Source organism: Rattus rattus, chromosome 16 (genome assembly GCF_011064425.1).
Source record: "Rattus rattus isolate New Zealand chromosome 16, Rrattus_CSIRO_v1, whole genome shotgun sequence".
Classification (NCBI taxonomy): domain Eukaryota; kingdom Metazoa; phylum Chordata; class Mammalia; order Rodentia; family Muridae; genus Rattus; species Rattus rattus.
Window position 1 is genome coordinate 41,705,810 of NC_046169.1, and position 19,005 is coordinate 41,724,814.

Sequence of the window (19,005 nt, forward strand, 5' to 3'; positions counted from 1 at the left end):
CTTAGTTGGTGGAACTCTAGCTTGTACAAAGCCCTGGGCTCAAGCCCTAGCACCAAATAAACTCAGTGGTTCACACCTCTAAGAAAAATCTGGGGCTGGAGAGATGGCTCAGCGGATAAGAGCACAGAGGTCCTGAGTTCAAATCCCAGCAACCACATGGAAGCTCACAACCATCTGGAATGGGATCTGGCGCCCTCTTCTGGTGTGTCTGAAAACAGCTGCAGTGTGCTTATATAAAAATAAATAAATCTTAAAAAAAAAAGAAGAAGAAGAAAAGGGAAGGAAAAATTTGGTGCAGAAGTTTAAGGTCATCTTCTGCTACACAGGGAGTGTGGAGCTCCAAGAGCCATCCTTGAATATACACCAAACCTCGAGGCCAGCTTAGGACATAGAACTCGATCTCCCACCCCCACCCCATGGAAGAAAACGATCTCGGTAGTGATTGCCGAGCTTATGATTCATTGTTCTGGTTGTGACTATGACCAGGAGTCGCAGGTTCATGGATCCAAGCGCAAGTCGGCTGTAGGAACTTTATTAGGGGACTGGGAGGGGGGATGAGAGCTGAGGCAGAGCGGGCTGTAGAAGTGAGGCCAGGAGCTTGGCTCACTTGGGGGGCTCAGCGGTTAGCACCGGGAAGCAGCCCTCTTGGTGCCACTGACGGTCCCGCAAGCGCCGCACAGCCTGCATCTGCGGCTGGAAGGCACCCCACTCGTTCCAGTGCCGGAAGTCTCCGGGCTCCAGCAGATACTGGTAGCCACGGTAGCCTGGGTACTGATAGCCGACCCATCTGGAAAGAGAGCACAGAAGGTGTAAGGATAGACAGCGTTCCCCCTCCAACTTCTTTATCATCACCGGTCCTGCAGCAAGTGTTCCAATAAGGGCCACACACCTGCCCCGACTTGGCCCTTCTGGCCCCAGTTAATGGAACTTGTTCTTCCTCTTTCTGATAGGCCTCAGTATTCTCTTCTGTAAAGTGGGCAGTCATGTGGATGTTGTTTTGAGTATGCTTGGGGGACCAGATGGAGTGAACGCCCCAACTGTTGGCAGTCAGTTCGTGCTGCGGGTGATGCTGCACTCCCCCTCCCCCGCCCAGAACAGAATCCAATACATGAAACTGGAGTCCCTATACAGTGAGTCTCTGGGGTTACTGTAAGCACTGTCTACTGTCAGATAACCCAGAAGCTGAGCCACGTGGGTCTCAGTTTGCCCTCTGCGGGGCATGGACAGTGGTGATCCCACTCCTTCCGTTTCTGATGAGGGTTCACTTCCTTTGATGGGTGAGTACAGCACAAAAGTTTCCTCACCAAGGAGAGGCATGGTGGATGATTCACTCTAAGTCCATCCTTGCCTGAACACAAGCTGCAGGCCTTTCAAGCCCTTCTATGGCCCCCTGTTTGTCATTAGCTGGCTTCTCTGCAGGAAGAGCTGGATCCCACCCAGTTCCATCCACCCTGATAGAGGAGGGGAACCCAGGCTGGACCATGTCCACACTGTACAGGGAGGGCACAGTGGGATCTCTAGTACTGGGTAGAAGAAACCCTTCTAAGTAGAGAGTGGCTTCAAGTCAAGTCTCCCCTCTGTGCCCAGCATGGGCCAGGCTCCCAGATAAGACTCAGAAGGACACAGGTTTGGTTGGGGGCAGGGTGGGTAAGCTACCAGCCAGAAACACCACAGGAAGTCAGAAAGTGATACTCATCTTATCTACAGGGGACAATTCTAGAAGGTAAGGCACCGGACCTTCTCTAGGTTCTCATGGAGGTAGAACAGAGGACTCTGCTTGGGAGCCTCAGATCCCAGGGATCAAAGTGGATGAGGGCTTCTCATCCACCCATTATGCAGCCAGCAACACTGAGGCGCAGACAGGGTGCACCCAGGGATCTCTGCTGGACCTACCCTCTGTCCACATCTATTCTGGCCAGAGCCTCATTATGCCTGAGGAGCTGGGATTCTCTCCATCTTTGGGCTAGTATTTAGACTGAGGTGGAACTTACCACATGCCCAGAACATAGTCCTGGAAGACTGTGTGTATATGTGTGTAAGGTGTGTGTGTGTGTGTGTGTGTGTGTATGTGATGTGTGTGTCTGTGTGTATGAGTGAGGTGTGTGTGAAAGAGAGATTGAGATCTGTGTTTGTGTGTGTGAGATCTCTGTGTGTCTTTGCGTGTATATGTGTGAAAGATCATCTATCTGTATGTCTGAGAGAGCAAGATCTAACTCTCTTTGTGTGTATCTGTATGTGTGAGATCTCTACGTGTGGTCTCTGTGTGAGAGATCTGTCTGTGTGTCTGAGAGAGATCTGTCTCCGTGCGTGTGTCTGCATGAAATCTGTGTTTGTGTCTCTGTGAGATCTCTCTCTCTCTCTCTCTCTCTCTCTGTGTGTGTGTGTGTGTGAGAGAGAGAGAGAGAGCACGCAAGAGAGAACACGAGAGAAATCTTTGTGTGTGTGAGAGACAGAGACAGATCTTTGTGTATGTGCCTTTGTGTGAGATCTCTGTGGGGGCGAGGGAATTATAAGGTCTTTCCCTTTCCCAGGGACCTGATGTGACATTCCGTCTCCGATACTCTCAGCTTCTGACTCTGCACTTGCTGCCGGCCCCAGAACCTGGATGCTTACGTGCCACTGGAGACAGTTATACTGCCCACACGGTCACAGAAGCCATAAACCCAGAGGCTGGGCACGTCATCCTCTTGGATCTCCATGGTGTTGCCCTTGAAGTTGGCCCCTTCGAACAGGCAGATCTTATGTTCCTGGGAATCCTGGGGAGGAAGAAACAGTCAGAAGAAATGGAAGCAGAAGGGGGTGAAGAAAGAGGTGGGGAGGGACCCCCGGGCCATCCAGCGAGGGCCCTCCTCATTTGAGAAGAGGAGACAATGGTTGAAACATCTCCAATGCCCAAGGATAAAATGAGTTCATCCACACAGGCTTGAGTCTGTACAAGGAAATATGTGTGGCATCACCCTGCAGTAGCACAGAGCCTCAGAGAGGGCAAGCGTATGGATCTAAGCCACACAGCCAGCCAGAGACAGTGCCTTTCAGACAAGTGCCATTCCAATTCCCAACAGTCTCTCTGTGCCAATGGGGAGCCCCAGCCAATGTCTTTTTATATGAATTTCTAATCGGAGTGAGTTACGGTGGACCACAGGTTGTGGAAGAGTGTGTGGAGCATGGATCTGGGTTTGAGTCTTCACTGTGGCCCAATACTTCGGGTATTTCACACAGTTCAAGCCTTAATGTGTCTTCCCATAAAATGGGCCACTGCCCACTCCCACTTCACCCATGGGACCGTGACTAAGACACTTCGTAGCTGAACAATGGATCTGGAAGATGCCGTGGTACACCTTTGAATGACAGCATAGAAGGAGCTCTGGCTGGACCTGGTGTTTTGTTGGTGGTCGGTTTGGTTTTATGTTTTGAGTGCTGGCGGTGGAATCCTGGTCCTGCTAGGCAAGTGCTCTGCCACTGAGCCCCGACACTAGTTTTAATAGCTGAAGTGCCAGAGGGATGAACCACCAACAGCACAGGGTGAGGCCCAGCCCATTGCTGACAAGCTGTGCAGCGTGAAGACCTTCATTCTCTGTTTGGACCTCAATTTTGCAATTGTTACAATAAGGGCTTCTGCCTACCAGGGCTGCTACCAGATGTCACAGAAGGAAGAGAAAGCACCCAGCATATAGCAGGTGGTCGATAAAGGGGTCCTTTATCCACCATTGTCAACAAACAAACAAGGGGAGGGCAGGTCACAAGCGTGTCCTTCTGTGGACAGACACTGCGGACACTGTGTTAGACTGTACATGAGCCAAGTCAGTTAACTCTTCCAGGAGGCAGGGATCAAGGGAGCTGTCATAGGAGAACAGAGTTTAGAGCGGTTTTGTAGGTCAAGTAGGAGTTGGAAGCCAGAGGAGGGAAGTAGGGTAGAGATCACACCGAGCTGAAGAGAAGGCATAGGAAAATGTCCCTGAAAGAGGGTGTGGTCTGAAGTAGGCATGGGGGCACGGGAGCCGCGATTAGCGAGCGCTTCGAGGTGATTCAGTGCCAGTAACTGTTAACCTATAGCGGTTGAGGACCTTGGCTGAGTTGGGGGAGCCAACCAGTTTGCGGGTCCCCACTGCAATAGAGGTATAACCTCACCATGCCCCATAAGTCCCCATGGGACCCCACCTCTCTCGAACACCCACTCCTACCCTGTTCTTCCCCGTCCACTCCTGTAGGCGCAACCGTGTCTGTCCAGGGGCTAGTGTTTAATTGCTGTTGCAGGATTCTGCCCTTGCTGGCCCCTGTGTAGCCTTTCCTCATGCTCTCCTAGGGCTGACTCTGCTCCTGCGCACTCAGGTGCTGGCTGCTCCGCCCACTGACAACTGACAACCAATCCCAGCTCCCCTCACTCATCCCAAGCAGCAGGGGCCGAGGCTTGTGGTTACAGATGGACTTGCAGGCCTGGGACTGAGCCCATGAAATCAGGCCAGAGGCAATCACTCTGGTGGGTTTTGTTTTGTTTTTCACTTTTCCCTTTTTGGAGACAGAGTCCCAACTCTATAGCCCTAACTGGCCTGGGATTCACTATTTAGGTCAGGTATGTAAACTCCCAGACATCTGCCTGCCTCTGCCTCCTTGAGTGCTGGGCTAAAAATGTGTGCCACTGTGCCCGGGTCCCTGGGATCAGGTTTGATTTTGGAAGTAATTTTCACGAAAGCAGGGATGAAAGAGAGACAGAGAACCCAGGAGCGAGCTGGGGTGGAGGAGGTGCTCAGGAGAAGGACAATGATGGCCCAGAATCAGAACAGTCACAGAAGACACAGGATGAGTCAGACCACCGGAGCATGGTCGCATGTGTAAGAGATGACCTAGGGAGGGGGGAGGTGAAGGAAAGGGGCTCCCCCAGAATCAGCTGCTCCCACAGAATCAGAACTAATTGATCTGGGTGAGGTGGAGGTAGATAGTCTTTAAATTTTTCTAATATATTTTATTTAAACGACTATGTCTAAAATGCAACCATAGTTTTTAAAACTGGCCAGCGTGATCACGTGAAAATGGTTTTACACTTGTGAGAAACACATGTAGTGGTGTGTTTAAAACCAGGACCGTGTTTCATGCTTATGGAATATCTCCATCTAGACCCGCCAGATTTCATATGCTCAGTAAACACTTAGGATCTGATTGTGTAGTGCATACCTGTAACCCTGGGGAGACACAATGCTAGGGCTTCAGTATGGTATGTTGTCTCAAAACACGAAGCAACACACACACCACCCTACCATTACCAACTATAAATGGATAGCCCTTACAATGTTGGATAGCAGCATTTAGACAGGGTACTTCATTGACACTGCCTGATTGAGCAAGGTTCCCATTCACACCCAGTGTGTAGATCATTGGTTCTCAACCTGTGGGTCGTGACCTCTTTGAGAGGTTAAAAGACCCTTTCATGGGGATCACATATCAGATATGTTGTATGATCAGACAATAAGATTCTTAACAGTAGCACAGTTACAGTTATGAAGTAGCAATGAAGTAATTTTGTGGTTGGGAAGGGGGTCACTACAGCACGAAGAACTGTATTAAAGGGTCACAGCTGTAGGAATGTTGAGAGCCACTGACACAGATGAGCATAGAAGGCCATTCAAGTGTTTGCAGCTAAACTCTGAGCTCTTAAGGGCACATACTGTGAAGGCTGAAATCCAGCCTGGGATTTAAGGGTTTATAGCTAAGCTCTGAGCTCTTAAGGGCACCTAGTGTGAAGGCTTAAATCCAGCCTGGGATTCTCAATGTGCTGCGAGGACCCTGGCTGCCTGACACACAGTGGTGTGTTAGTAATGCCTCACAGTTCCCTGGCAAGCCTCCATTAAGGAATTTCTTCACAGGAGTTCCCACCTCAGGAGGCGAGTCACTGGCATCAGAGCCGGGCATGAGCAAGTAAAAAGAGTAATTGGCTCATAATTCACAATTGATTCATAATTCTGGAAAGACTGCACACTTTATGATACTGTCTCCATGATCTAGAGTCATCTCTTTTGCACTGATCTAATTCAGCATATGTTGTCATGTGGTCAAGACATCACAACTACCTTCCCTAAGTCCCTTTATTAGCCACTTCACAGCTAACTTACCTTCCTTTCCCCCCCTTTCTATAACAAAGTCTCTCTTATACCCAAGGCTAGATTTGAACTCAGAATCCTCATACCTCCACCTCCCCTGTACTGGGATCGTGGACTTTGTGCCATGCCTGACTATAGTGCAAACTTCGCTCTGCATGTTGTGTTCCCTGGGTGGATGCTGGGCTTTGAAAGGCTGCCCAGCGTGTACGATGTGCAACCGGGAACTTGACCTACTATGGGGGAAATCAAGGAGCACACTAACATGTCTTTGTTCACTCTCCAGAAGCTTAACTCCAAACCCACAGAGCAGAGAAGTGTCTGTTTATCACCACAGCCCCGGTGGGACACGGATGGGGTGTTTGCAGAATTGTAGAGAGCAAGGGAGTCTGTTTCTGAACAACCAGAGGTCACTAGGCTTCTGTGCTCATGGTAGATCTCTGCCCCAGCCCCAACCACTCACCATCCTGATGGGCCGGAAGGACATGAGCCGGTCACTGCGGTAACTGCTGGTCCAGGTGTCCCATCGTGGGTACTCACCCTTCTCCAGGACAAACATCTCCCCACGGAAGGCAGATTGCTCAAAGGCCACCCAGCTGGACATAAGAAGGACCAAGAGGGATGGAGACAGAGGAGAAAGCATCAGTAAGTGTCTTCCTTCCTGGCTTTTCTTCCTGCTTCTTTTCTGCACAGCAGCCCAGATACCGAAATGAAAACCCAGAGTGGGGCCAATGGGCCCGGGTGTCATTCTGTCCCTATCCCTGCATAACCACGGACTAGTGGCTTCCCCTCTCCCAGGCATCGTCACTTCATCTACACTAACTGTTTTTGGAGTTGGCGAAGGATTAAGTGAGATGCGGTGTGTAATTATCTGAGCAAATTATTTTAGCAAAGAAGGGATCCACAGGGTTTTAAATACTATAAGGACCTAGGGCCAACTAACTTCTCAAGAAGGATTTTCTTTTAAACTCGCTAACATCTGGGACGACGTCTCTGTTTGCTGCTACTGTGATCCTAACACCTACTGGTCACTCCTTTCCAACCATGGGAGGACCAGGCGCTGCCTCAGCTCTGCAGGCCAGGGTATGAAGTGCTGCTTTGAAGGCATCTCTCAGGTACCCGTGACTTACAACAAAAGTAGGTTTTCACCTGTCAGAGTGGTACAAGCTTGTGTTCCAAGGATCGTTTAGAATAAAACACAGGAGCCAAGAATGATCATGCATCCTGCAATCCCAGCCCAGAGGAAAGCAGCAAGATGGTGCTATCTGTGGCCAGCCTGGGCTACACAGTGAGACCCTGTCTCCAAACATGGAAACAAAGTCAAAGGAAGCACATGTGAGTGGGCTCAGAGGTTAAGATTTGAGAGAATTCATTCTCATTTGCTGAGAAGCAGCCTGGAGAGCAAGAGTTCCACAGCCGGGGTGTGTGGTGCAGAGGTGGGGCATTAGTCAGGCACCCGCTGAATTCTCGTGTTGTGATGACAGCACACGAAGCGCTCCATCTTTCATGAAGAGTAAGTAAACTGGAAGTTTAAAATCTAGTGGGGGCTTTTTCAGTGTAGTCTGACCAGGAAGATTAAAGCAGGGATCCCGAGGGTGGTGATCCTCACTCTGCGTGTTTGGAATTCTGAAGAAGCAAGAGGCTCAGCGGAATATCTCCATGAATGTTATCTCCCTGAGGGATGCGGGGACTTTCTCACCAGAATGGAGATGCCGTCATGGGCTGAGAATCATGGGAACATCAGGACCTTGTCCGAGGGAAGAGTCAGTCACACTGAAGTGACAGAATGAAGATAAGACTTGTCCTCCAAGAAGACAACCGAGGTCCTTAGTAGACTGGAGAAGGAGATCAAAGGATGGGTGGGTGGATGGATAGATGAATGGGAGGTTGGATGGACAGATGGATGGATAAATGGGTGGGTGGATGGATGGGTAGATGAATGGGTGAATGGATGGATGGGTAGATGAGTGGATAGATAGGTGGGTAGATGGATGATGAATGGATGGATGGGTGGATGGATGAATGAGTAGAGGAATGGGTGGGTAGATAGATGAGAGGATAGATAGAACAATGGTGGGTAGGGGTGGATAGATTGATAGATGACTGTACAGATGGATAGATAAACAGGCTAGGTGGAGAGGTGAATGGGACAGGTGGATAAGACAGTTGGTGGGTGGATGGATGGGTGGGTGGATGGATGGATGGATGGGTGGGTGGATGGGTGGATGGATGGATGGATGGATGAATGAATAGGGTGTTGGGGAGACCAATGAACAGATAGATGGATGGCGGATGGATAATGGATGATGGATGTATGGATGTTTAAGTGGATGGATGGACAGATGGACAGATGGATAAGCTAATGAATAGATGGATGGATATCTCAGTTACAAGCAAGGGGTGGATGAATAAGTGAATGTGTACGTGGATATGTAGATGAATGGATGGCTGTATGGGTAGAGAGGCAGATGGATGGATAGGTGATGACAAGAGAGTGGATGTGCAGGTGGCTGAGTAGCTGGAAGGGTGAACAAATAGATGGATATAGGGAAAGATGGATGAAAGAGAGTGATGGGTACCAGACGGATGACCGGACAGGTTGGCCTACAGACGAATGCGCGTGTGGATGGGTGATACATGTGATGGGTAGAATGGCTAGCTGGGAAGAGAACCTCGCAAGGTGGAGCCACAAAAGCATAAAGACCAGAGACGCTGGGAAATGACAAACCTGAGTTCCAATCCCAGCTCATCATTCACTCTCCACTGCATGATTGGGAGCAGTCACTGAAGCTAATCACACTTCAGTGAAGGAGGAAAAGCAGCTGCACCTGCGTCACTGAACAATGAGGCTCTGAAACCAAGGAGCTCATCGAGCAGACTCAACACACGGTTCCCAGGGTAATTGCATCAGGGACTAGGGGTGGGAGGAAGCCATTGTTTACGAAAAGACAAGACAGAGGTGGTCTTGCCACCTGCTGCTCTCCCTCCGTACTCCTCTCTCCTCTTTAGGTGGCTCACGAGGACCTAGTCAGCTGTGAGACATGTCTGGTATGTGTCCTGGTGTCCATCCTCATTGCCGGTGGCTTTTTTGAGCCACAGTCGAGAAGAGGAAGGCAGGAGTCAAATGAGGACATGGAGCCTCAGCCCTGAAAGGTGGTACCCAGCCCAAGTCATGCATGGTGTCTGGTTTCGGGCTGAGGTCTCCTAGGTACATGGTACGTGAGACCTCCTGGGTACATGTCTCTCCCCTTCTTCATCCTTTCTTCCCACATGCCTGCTGATCCCTGACTCAGCCCTTGCCTCTGGATCTCAGGCCCATGTCTGTTCCTTTTGGGCACAACCCCAGAACATCGAAAGAAAAAGACATGGTCATAGCCGTCTCTCTTTTTGTGGAGAAATACTCTGGCTTTGAGTCATCGGCATCCCGAACACCCTCAAACCTCAAGATGGCCACAGCGACCAGTTCCTGTCCCAGATGGGCTTGGGGGATGGGTGGGACTGAACTGGGGCTGACCGGCCAGGTGGGCGAGAGAAGCATGGAGGTGGCCCATAAATCAGAGCCGAGCCTGGTGTGCTCCAGAAATTCCAGAGTGGACAGCCACCGCTGTTAACACACCCGTGCTTGGATGTCTACACTGCCAAGCCTCTGCCCTAAGTCATTCTGACTCTCCTTGTCTCGGAGTCAGGGAAACGGAGGCTTGGAGACTGAAGAACCAGACACAGTAAGGCGTGAGCGTTCAAACCCAAGTAGGTCTGATCTAAATCTGACCTTGAAACAACCTGGCACTTCACTTCGTGCTGTAGATAGCAGGGGATGACCTAAATGCTGGCTGGCCACACCCTTTGGTGGGCTTTATGGTAGCTGGAACACGATGGCCTCCGCTCATGGAGATAGCCCTGGAAAACTAGCCTGCTGCTTCCATGAACTGGGGGTAAAATCCAGTAGCCTGGGACATAGCTCGGCCACTCGGCATGGATGACATCACTCATTAACCATCCCTTCAGAGCCTCAGTTTCCTTGTCTGCTGTTGACTGGGGAGGTCTCTCTCTCTCTCTCTCTCTCTCTCTCTCTCTCTCTCTCGACTTGGTGCTCTTTCAGGTGATATATTATGCACCCTCAGGTCTTTCTATCTCTTGGTTGCCTCATGTCAATGAGGGAGCACCATACCCCCTCTCCCTGGGGTTTGCAGCTAGGATAAGGAATGACCAAGGTGTGACTAGGAAGTGTCAGGCAAGTGTAGCTGCTCTGTGGCAGAGAGTCCCCACCCGCCCCAGCACTCACGGTCCCGAGAGGACGATCAGACTGCGCACTCTGTCGAAGCCACGGTCCCCCAGGTTCAGGCACTCCCCCGAGAATTCCACCCGGCGGCCCTGGAAGTTTTCCTGCTCAAAGACGACCAGCTGCAGAGAGAAACCCACCATGCCTGAGAGACAGATTGAGGGGTGGTCTGGTTCCATGACACTAACTCCAAAATGAAGCAAGCCGGTCAGATGAAAGGCTCAAGTCCCACAACCTCTGAAGGGCATGTGTCAATCAAATGTGTCGTCAGCCTGGATCTGCCTCATCATGGTGCCATGAGCCTCAGTTTGTGAGTGCACCTGTCCTCTGGTCTCCCCATACTGAACTCAAGATCAGTTCCATCATTGGAAGCAGGAATGGGGGCTGTGTCTCCCATCCAAGGTCTCTCTGTGTAGCCTAGACCGACCTGGGATTTATTCTGTTACCTCAGCTCCCAGCGTGTGTACCTGTTGTACTAAGCATGTGTACGTCAGGTCCATCCCTTCCAGCTTCTCCTCGTTGTTATTTCTCAGCCTGGCATGACCTCTTCACCAGGAATCTCCAGCTTGGACCTTCCACTTCCTAACTCACAATCCAGGCTACCTGTGCGGTCCTGAACCTGTTCTGGGTGCAGAGGCCACTTTTCACCAGGAAGCGCTCTGAGATTGCTCCTCCTCTACCCTGGGTAGGGCCTGAGTGCCTCCCACTGTGATATCACTTATAGCCAGGTACAATTCTGGGAAGTCACCATCGCTTCTGAGTCTCCCTTCTACTTCCCCTTTTCTTCCTCTTCCTCCCTCTCTTCTGCCTCTCTTTCTCCTATTCTCTTCCTACTTCTCTCTTCTTTCTCCTCCACTTCCTTCCTCTCTTCCTTTTCTCCTTCTACTATTCCTCTTCTTCTTCCCTCTCTTCCTCCTTTTCTCTTCTTCCTTTTCCTCTTCCCCTCCTCTTCCCCTCCTCTTCCTACTTCCTTCTTCCTCCTTTTCTCTTCTTCCTTTTCCTCTTCCCCTCCTCTTCCTACTTCCTTCTTCCTCCTCCTCCTCTTCCTTCTCTTTCCTCTTCTCCTATTATTCCTTCTCTCCTCTCTTCCTTTTCTCTTCCTCCTCTTCCTCCTCTTCCTCTTTCCCTCCTCCTCTTTCTCTCTCTTCTTCCTCTTTCCTCTTCCTCTCCTCCTCCCCCTCTCCCCACCTCTCCCCTCTCCCCCTCCTCTTCCTTCTTCTCTTTTGCTTTTTCCACCCCACCCCTAGAGGACTCCTTCAAGTTAGGACCTGAGACGTTTCCTTATCTGTGGACCCAAATACAGGGAAGATTCACTAGCCCACAACTCAGGGCACAGACAACCCCTCCCTCACCTCTGTGTCTCTTATTTGGAATTTTACCCGTTTTCTGTCCCACACAGGAACTCCACCATTTGGTGCTGTCAGGGTGCTATTCAGCCAGCACCAAGTGTACGTGGTAGATGCTTGAAGCTGGGGACATCATAGAGGGTAGAGTCCTAAGGGACCCTAGGGCCAGGTAGGATTTTCATCAAATCTGTGCTTATATCTGGGCTGTGAGGTTTGCAGGTAGGTGCTTGCAACCTTGTTAAAAAGTAAATTTAAGTCAATGATTAAACATAATGACGCAAATCAAAAGCAGCCACATCCAGATCAGGTGTGAGTCATAAACCAATCGTGGCCAGGTCTCTACCCCAGGGTGAGGACAGCGAGTCAAACCCCAAGAGTAGGAAGTCTGGGTCTCTCTAGGAGCCCTGCAACCTGGAACTTGGGGGAGAATTTCCAGCAAGGTCAGAGGTCAGCCTGGTGGCCCTGGGGCTCTCCTGGCATGAGTGATCCCATCGCCCAACATACTCCTCTTGTGTTTCTGGCTTTGCTGCCCTCTAAACTCCCTCACGCAGAATAGGTAGGCAGCAAGGAGGACTGCTTCACGCTCTAGAGTAGACACCCTTTTCTCCCAGGTGTGTGGAACTCCTGCGGTTCCCAGACTGGGAAGGAAGAGGCCAGGGAAGATGGAGAGCAGGCCAGGGAGGATGGAGAGCAGGCCAGGGAGCTTGGAGAGCAGACCAGGGAGGATGGAGAGCAGGCCAGGGAGGATGGAGAGCAGGCCAGGGAGGATGGAGAGCAGACCAGGGAGGATGGAGACTGGAAGACCAGGGAGGACAGAGAGCAGAAAAAGTCAGATGAGAGGCAGAGACACAGGAAGAAGACCTGCTAAGGGGAGAGGATGAGGAGGAAGGGGAGGAAAGTGGGGGTAGGAGAGAGAAACAGGGTGAGGAGGAGTGGATCAGAACAGCCAGCCCAGCCCCCGCATCCTTACCCTGTAGCTTCCAGGAGGCAGGTCCCCTACTTTGGCAGCAGGCCTGGGCACAGAAGCTGGGACAGGAGTAGGGCCAGGGGCTGGGGCTGTCCCCGTGGATGGGGTTCCCTTCCCTTTGCCATCAGGCCCTGGGTTCACCGCAGTGGTGGCCGCAGCCTTGGCAACCTGAGACATGGTTTCTGATGCTGCAAAGAAAAAAAAGTCCTTGGGTTGGGTGATTTTGGAGTGGTGCTTCCAACCCCCCCCAACCTTTGTGTGTCTCACCCATGACTGTGGGCTCCTCCACAGCCATCGGCTCTCCCTGGGAAGCAGCACTGAAGTTGTAGGCTCCATCTTGCTCTGGGACAGCCAACCCCCTCCTGGACACTGTCTCTTCCCTGTGCTGCCTCCTAACCCCTAGCCCCACACTCTGTTCCTCCCTTCCTGTGCTTGGTTAATTCACCGCCACGTGTGTTTGTGCATGGCTTTTCTTGCCGTGAGTGGCAGTCACACTCAGGTACAATACTGAACGCCTAACCCTAACCCTAACCCTCACATCTTGAACTTAACTGCGGGCTAGCTGGGATCAGGATACCCCTCTAGAGTCTAGCTGCCATGGAGCAGATGAACAGGCACCCTGGTTACTCAATGCAGTCTTGTAAGCTCTCCCGCCTGGAATAGCTCCTTAGCACTTGTCTCTGCGCCAGGCCCATGGGAGCTTCTCAGGCAACATCTGTTCACAGAGCAAGTGCAAATGTGTGCGTGTCCTGAACCTCTCCCAGTCCTCCTCCGCCCCTGGCATCCTCTGAGGGCAGATGTGGGTGTGCAAATAGCAGCCTGGCACTCAGGACAGGGAGGCAAAAGGAGAGGGAGTAATGTGTTTCCATTGCTCCATGCCAGAGCTGGGCCTGTGGGCGTTGTGGGGAGAGGACTCTGGTGAGCTCCACTGGTCCCTCGAGGAGCACAGATTTCTTGGTAGGGGTCATGCCTGACGGCACTGTCCCCTGGAGGAAATCCACCAAAGATGTTGCTGATAATTTACGTGCTGCTGTAGTGCTTGGGGCCCAAAGCAAGTTCCCTGGGTCCAGGTGGTTTCCCAATGCCCTCTCTCTAGCTGGGGTGAGCACACTCCTCCCAGGCTTCCTCAGGAAGGGTGGCTGCTCTGCTACCCACACATCTGGATCACATTTGGGGGTTTCAACCACGCTCGACCTGTCACTGTTCTGGGAAACACTCCCCAGAAGTCACACTCTTTGACCAGCTGTGAGTTCCTTCTCCCTTCCTCTCATCCTCTCTCTGCCTCTCCAAGTGGGTACCATTTCCTTCCTCTCTACCTCCCCTCCTCTGTTCTGCAGCCCAGGCTAGCCTCTGACTCTCAGCAATCCTCCTGCCCTAGCCTCCAGAGTGCTAAGTAGACAAGTAATGCACCAGCAACAGAGTTCTGGGTTTGGCTTTCTCCCAGTGTCTGCCCAGTTCTGTCTTCATCAGACATCCTCCCCCCATTTCCACCCTCCCCCCATATTTCCACCTCCCTCCAGTTCTTGGGCAGTGTGGCAGTCCCCTCTTACCTGTGTTGGTGGACAGGCTGGTGTTATGGGTCCCTCAGGGCCAACCCCCCATTTTATAACCTGGCAGGCACCAGGGTCTATAGTGTAGCACAAAGAGGCAGCTGGCTCAGCAAACCTGGATGGGGCCCGTGGCCGGCTCTGCCACATTACTGCCCAGTCTAGCACTTTCTATTGTTGGCCTGGAACACAGAGAAACCCTGGCCCCAACCCTGCTCTGACTGTTCTCTCTATTCCCCTGGCTGGAGACAGGCCCAGGGCCCTGCTGGCTGCCAGCCTAGGCTAAGGAAGGGGCATTGGGGAGGAGGTGACCTGGATTAGAATCCCGCCTCAGTCACCAAGCTTCACCATACGGCTTCACAAGTCTCTACCTCTCTCTGGGGGTCTCAGGCTTACAGGCACAGCTGTCAAGTGCCCCTGTGGACGCTGCCCAGAACTGAAGACAACGTTGAACGTGTACATGTTTTGTAAAAACAAGAAGTAGGCTTTCAGTCCACTGTCCCAGTCCTGAGCACTTCTGTGTGTTTGCAGCCTCTGGGATTTGGGATGGCCATCTCTGGGGCTCTGCAGCACACCTGCCCTATACGGGTCCTTGCCGTACCCATTTCTTGGATGAGGAAGGCTGGGTGCAGAGACCCGTAATGGCCTTGGCAAACAGGAAGGCTCTGGCTATCTAGCCTTGGCCCTGATGGAGGCTTGCCTGAATTCCTGTTCTAGGGTGATGGGGCAGGGCTGGGTCTCAGGCCCAAGGGCTTAGTACTCAAGGCCTGGTTCCTTCCTCATTGTGCATCAGCCCACACTGTCTGATGCCAGGGGTGCTGCCCAGGGTCAGGAACACAGAGACTCTGAGTAGCCTCACATCCCACTATACCTGACCGGGCAAAGGGCCAGAGTTTCATGCAGGCCCTAGCAGGTCCCTGTTAGAGCCAGGGCTCCAGGGTCCACTGGAGAGGGTGAGGAGACAGAGGTAATGGACATCTGAGGTGAGAACAGAGATCGAAGGTGTGGGGGGAATAGAGAGAAAGGAATAGAGAGAAGGGTTTCCAGAGGGAGCCCAGGGCAAAGGAGAAAGCAGGACAGCCATGCATCCTGCAAACCAGTGAACGCCAAATGACCCACCATTTCCCCAGAGAAACTGAGACCCACATAGAAACTTCAACCGTGTCCACCGTGTGAACTCAAAGTGGAGTGGGCTTGGAATCTGGCCAGGAATCTTGCATTCTGTGTCCCCAACCCCAGTAGGGTTACAGCCATCTTCTGGGAAACCCTTCTTCTCTGGGGGATCCAGGACTCCGCATGGGGTCTATCTCTATCTTGTGGTCACCCTGGCCTAGGCCCAGCACTTAGCCCCTCTCTCTGCTAGCCTCCTCTCTGCCTTTCATCCTGGGCCAAGGCCTTGAAGAGCAAGCTGGGAACCACAGGATAGGCCAGCCACTGGGACTCAGGCCAAGATGCCTGTGGTGGGGGCCACCCACAGATCTTGCCTCAAGGGCAGGCATCTGGGGCAGTTTTGTCCCCCGACCCTCCTAGCCATGGGCAGCTTGCCAAAGGTTCGGGGACATGGGAGCAGCCTCCCTTGCTGGGCAGCTCTTCAGATCGCTATTTATAGATGAGAAAGTGGGGTGGCTCCTTTGTCGCGTTCCAGCCCTGTTTCCCATCCGTCATGTGGGACTGGTGTTCATGTTTTTCTTTATTTCTTCTTATTATATCGAGACAGGGTCTCATGTAGTCCAGGCTGGCCTCAAGCCCTCTATGTAGCTGAGGCTAGGTTTCCTGCCTCCACATGCCAGGTGCTAGAATAGCAAGTGTAGACCATGCCGGGCTGTGGACTCAGTTCCTTCCAACCTCCCAATTCCAGACTCTATGAAGACCTGCTTTTGGGGAACTGTCATTCATAACGATAAGTTATTTCTATGGTTACAGGATGCAGGATGGCAAAAGTGGCCAAGACTCAAGGCCTTTGTTCTTAGAACAGGTGCAGACACTACTCACCGGGAACATATTTATGCTTGGGGTATCCTGTGCTTTCAGGCCAACCATTAATGTGTGCGCGCACATGTGTGTGTGTGTGTGTGTGTGTGTGTGTGTGTGTGTGCACACGCGTGCTCACATGGAGATCAGAGGACAACTCGCAAGAGTCCGTTCCCCCCTTCTTCCCTGTGGTCCTGAGGATGAAAGTCAGGCTGTCAGGCTTGGAGATACCCCTCTGAGCCTTCTCATCAGCCCTGACTTTGTCTTTTTTTTTTTTGGTTCTTTTTTTCGGAGCTGGGGACCGAACCCAGGGCCTTGCGCTTCCTAGGTAAGCGCTCTACCACTGAGCTAAATCCCCAGCCCCGTCTTTTTATTTCTATTCAACATACAACACAACTGAGGCTTACAGGCACTGGGAACCTTCTCACCTACTCAAAGGTCCTTAGCCCCCAGGCGCTGGATGCAGACCCAGGCTGCTGCCTGTGGAGACTGCGCCTGCCTGTCCTGCCTGTGTGACAACTGTCTTGACATTCCAGGAAGGAAGAGATGCTGCTATTTTCCTGGCCATCGCAGGACTCGTTCTCTATCTGTGTCACCCAGTAGCAAGGCTGAGTTTTACCACAAGTGGTTCCGGTCAGGCTACCTCTCCAGTGACGGGGCCCTCTCAGAGGCGAGGTCCATGGGATGCCACATGCTTATCAGGCATGTGTTGCTTTGTGAGGCATGTTTGCAAGCTGCAGCCCCTCCTGGCCTTTGTTCCTGCACGCACAGCCACGGATGTTTCCTCAGGCCTTGCAGAGTGCACAGGTTCTGGTCCTGACAGAAGAATTGTGCTCCTGGGCATTTGTTATTCAGAACCCTGGTTCCGGTCCCACTGTCCCCCAGGGTTTTGCAACTACTGCTTCCAAACCACTGTATACATTGTTTCCACCCTTTAAAAGAGTAGCCTCAATTGAGAGTGTGAGGTCTTGACAGAAGGGTTTCCAGAGGGAGCCCAGGGCAAATGAACGCCAAATGACCCACCATTTCCCCAGAGAAACTGAGACCCACATAGAAGCTTCAACCGTGTCCACCGTGTGAACTCAAAGTGAAGTGGGCTTGGAATCTGGCCAGGAATCTTGCATTCTGTGTCTCCAGCCCTAGCAGAATCTCCACCCTTTAAAGAGTAGCCTCAAGTGAGAGTGTGAAGTCTAGCTAGAAGAGTCAGGGGCATGTGAGGTGCAGGAGGAGGACAGGCACAGAACCCTGTGATCTGGCTAATATCTGTCCTATCATGCAGACAGACAGAAGGGCACCCACCATCAAGATGATGTTGGACCCCAAGTCTATCTAGTTTTCCCTGGTCCTGGTCAGGGATCCTGTGGAATTAATGGAGGCAGGCTATCCCCCCTTCATATTCTCTGTCGTTGACCCTGGGGCAAGCCACAGATCCCTCCCCACTAAAGCCAGAGCTGCTGACATGTTCACCCTGGGCCTTGGCCAGGACTGGCTTTTGTTTCTATCACTGGCTTGCTGAGTCTGTGTTTGTCCCTTGGGGCCCCTGCCCCTTTCCTGCCTATAAGAGCCTGACCTTGTTTGGTTCTGGTTCTGACATGTGCTCTGGGCCCTTCTTGGTAAGTATGAGTGGGAGAGAGGACTGGAGCTAAGCTCTCTGGTGGCATCCTGCGATTCCCATCTTGGGGATGTCACTGGCTCATCCCGAATGCCAATATCCCAGGAAATCTATAAATGTTCAGACTGCTGACTGTGACTCTTAGTTAAATGCCAAGTCTCCCCTCCCCCATCCTTTTCTGGCCTGTGTGTCCACTATGAGAGCCACGCACCAGGTTAGAGCTGCACTTTGTTTTGGTGTGTGGTGTGTGTGTGTGAATCTCTCTCTCTCTCTCTCTCTCTCTCTCTCTGTGTGTGTGTGTGTGTGTGTGTGTGTGAATGTCTCTCTCTCTCTCTCTCTCTCTCTCTCTCTCTCTCTGTGTATGTGTGTGCACATGTGATACACCCACCTCTTTCCACTCACATGGCACAGCAGCCCACAGTGTCCTGGGGCTGGAGATGATGACACCTGGTTGCAGCTGCAACGGTGCTGTTTGCATGTGGGGGGTGGGATGGGAGAAGGGCCACCCCGGGGCCGGAACACCCAGACCCATCTTGATGCTGACACTGCCCAGGTCAGCCTTCAGTCAGAGATGCTACTGGGAACAAGATGGAAGGTGACTGTGTTCTTCTCTCTATAGGACTGAGCCAACATGACCCTGCAGTGCACCAAGTCAGCTGGACACTGGCGGGTAGGGAGCATCCTGGGGGGGGGGAGGAAGGGAAGGAGACATCCAAGAGTCTCCCACCACAAAACTTCATTGAACCTCCTCATCCTGCAGGAGGGCTCCTGACTGCCTTGTGCCCAAGGTTCAGACTAGAGGGCAACCTGCTCCAGGCACACAACCTGAGCTGGTCCCTACCCTTGAGTCACAGCGCATGCAATCTTTCCGCTGTGTTTCTTTGGCCATACTTGGCTTTGGAAAGAGAAACTAAAATCTGGGTGTGGTGGCTCGCACCACCCTAGCACTGGGGAAGTCAAGGCAGAAGGAAGCTCGTGAGCTCAAGGCCAGCCTGGGTCTTGTGAGATCTTGGCTCACAACTAATAACACAGGGGAGCTAAAAGTCTTTGATGAAGGCTTCGAGAAATGGAGGCTCTGCTTGCTGTCAGGGTGGAGGGGATAGAATTGTCCATATCCTCCACTTGCATTGTCCGGGACCCCACAGTCCCCCCCCCTTGCTCGCCCACCTGGCCCTAGAGGCGTATGACCTCTGC

At 52.1% G+C, this 19,005-nt stretch overlaps 2 protein-coding genes across 5 annotated transcripts in view; one reads left to right on the forward strand and one right to left on the reverse strand.

Annotated features, from left to right (window-relative positions):
• Positions 1-516: 516 nt before the first annotated feature.
• Crybb1 (crystallin beta B1) lies at positions 517-14,361 on the reverse strand. Of its 3 annotated transcripts, XM_032887024.1 has the most exons (6): positions 14,232-14,361; positions 12,685-12,869; positions 10,372-10,490; positions 6,553-6,685; positions 2,614-2,756; positions 517-787 (listed from the first exon to the last, which is right to left on the reverse strand). In XM_032887024.1, the coding sequence occupies exons 2-6, from the start codon at positions 12,856-12,858 to the stop codon at positions 604-606; spliced, it is 753 nt and encodes a 250-aa protein (XP_032742915.1). In that variant the 5' UTR covers positions 12,859-12,869; positions 14,232-14,361; the 3' UTR covers positions 517-603. The 3 variants fall into 3 exon arrangements, with proteins under 3 accessions (XP_032742915.1, XP_032742917.1, XP_032742916.1); XM_032887026.1 differs by lacking the exons at positions 12,685-12,869; positions 14,232-14,361 and adding an exon at positions 10,836-11,030; XM_032887025.1 differs by lacking the exons at positions 12,685-12,869; positions 14,232-14,361 and adding an exon at positions 10,815-11,030.
• The window catches only part of Cryba4 (crystallin beta A4), a 12,461-nt gene continuing 5,533 nt past the window's right edge, over positions 12,078-19,005 (forward strand). Inside the window, exons 1-2 of one of the 2 annotated variants that reach the window (XM_032887027.1) lie at positions 12,078-12,161; positions 18,431-18,481. In XM_032887027.1, coding sequence (XP_032742918.1) covers positions 18,443-18,481 — 39 coding nt within the window. In that variant the 5' untranslated portion in view covers positions 12,078-12,161; positions 18,431-18,442. The remainder of the gene's footprint in view (positions 12,162-18,430; positions 18,482-19,005) is intronic. The other variant, XM_032887028.1, reaches the window with a different exon arrangement.

Bases quoted from the DNA above. Each gene is read 5' to 3' on its own strand.
- Crybb1 (XM_032887024.1), bottom strand. From the start codon at position 12,858: ATGTCTCAGGTTGCCAAGGCTGCGGCCACCACTGCGGTGAACCCAGGG. The intron at 6,686-10,371 runs GTGAGTGCTGGG...TCTTATGTCCAG, and splicing joins CTGATCGTCCTCTCGGGACC to CTGGGTGGCCTTTGAGCAAT. The intron at 2,757-6,552 runs GTGAGTGGTTGG...CTTCCTCCCCAG, and splicing joins CCTTCCGGCCCATCAGGATG to GATTCCCAGGAACATAAGAT.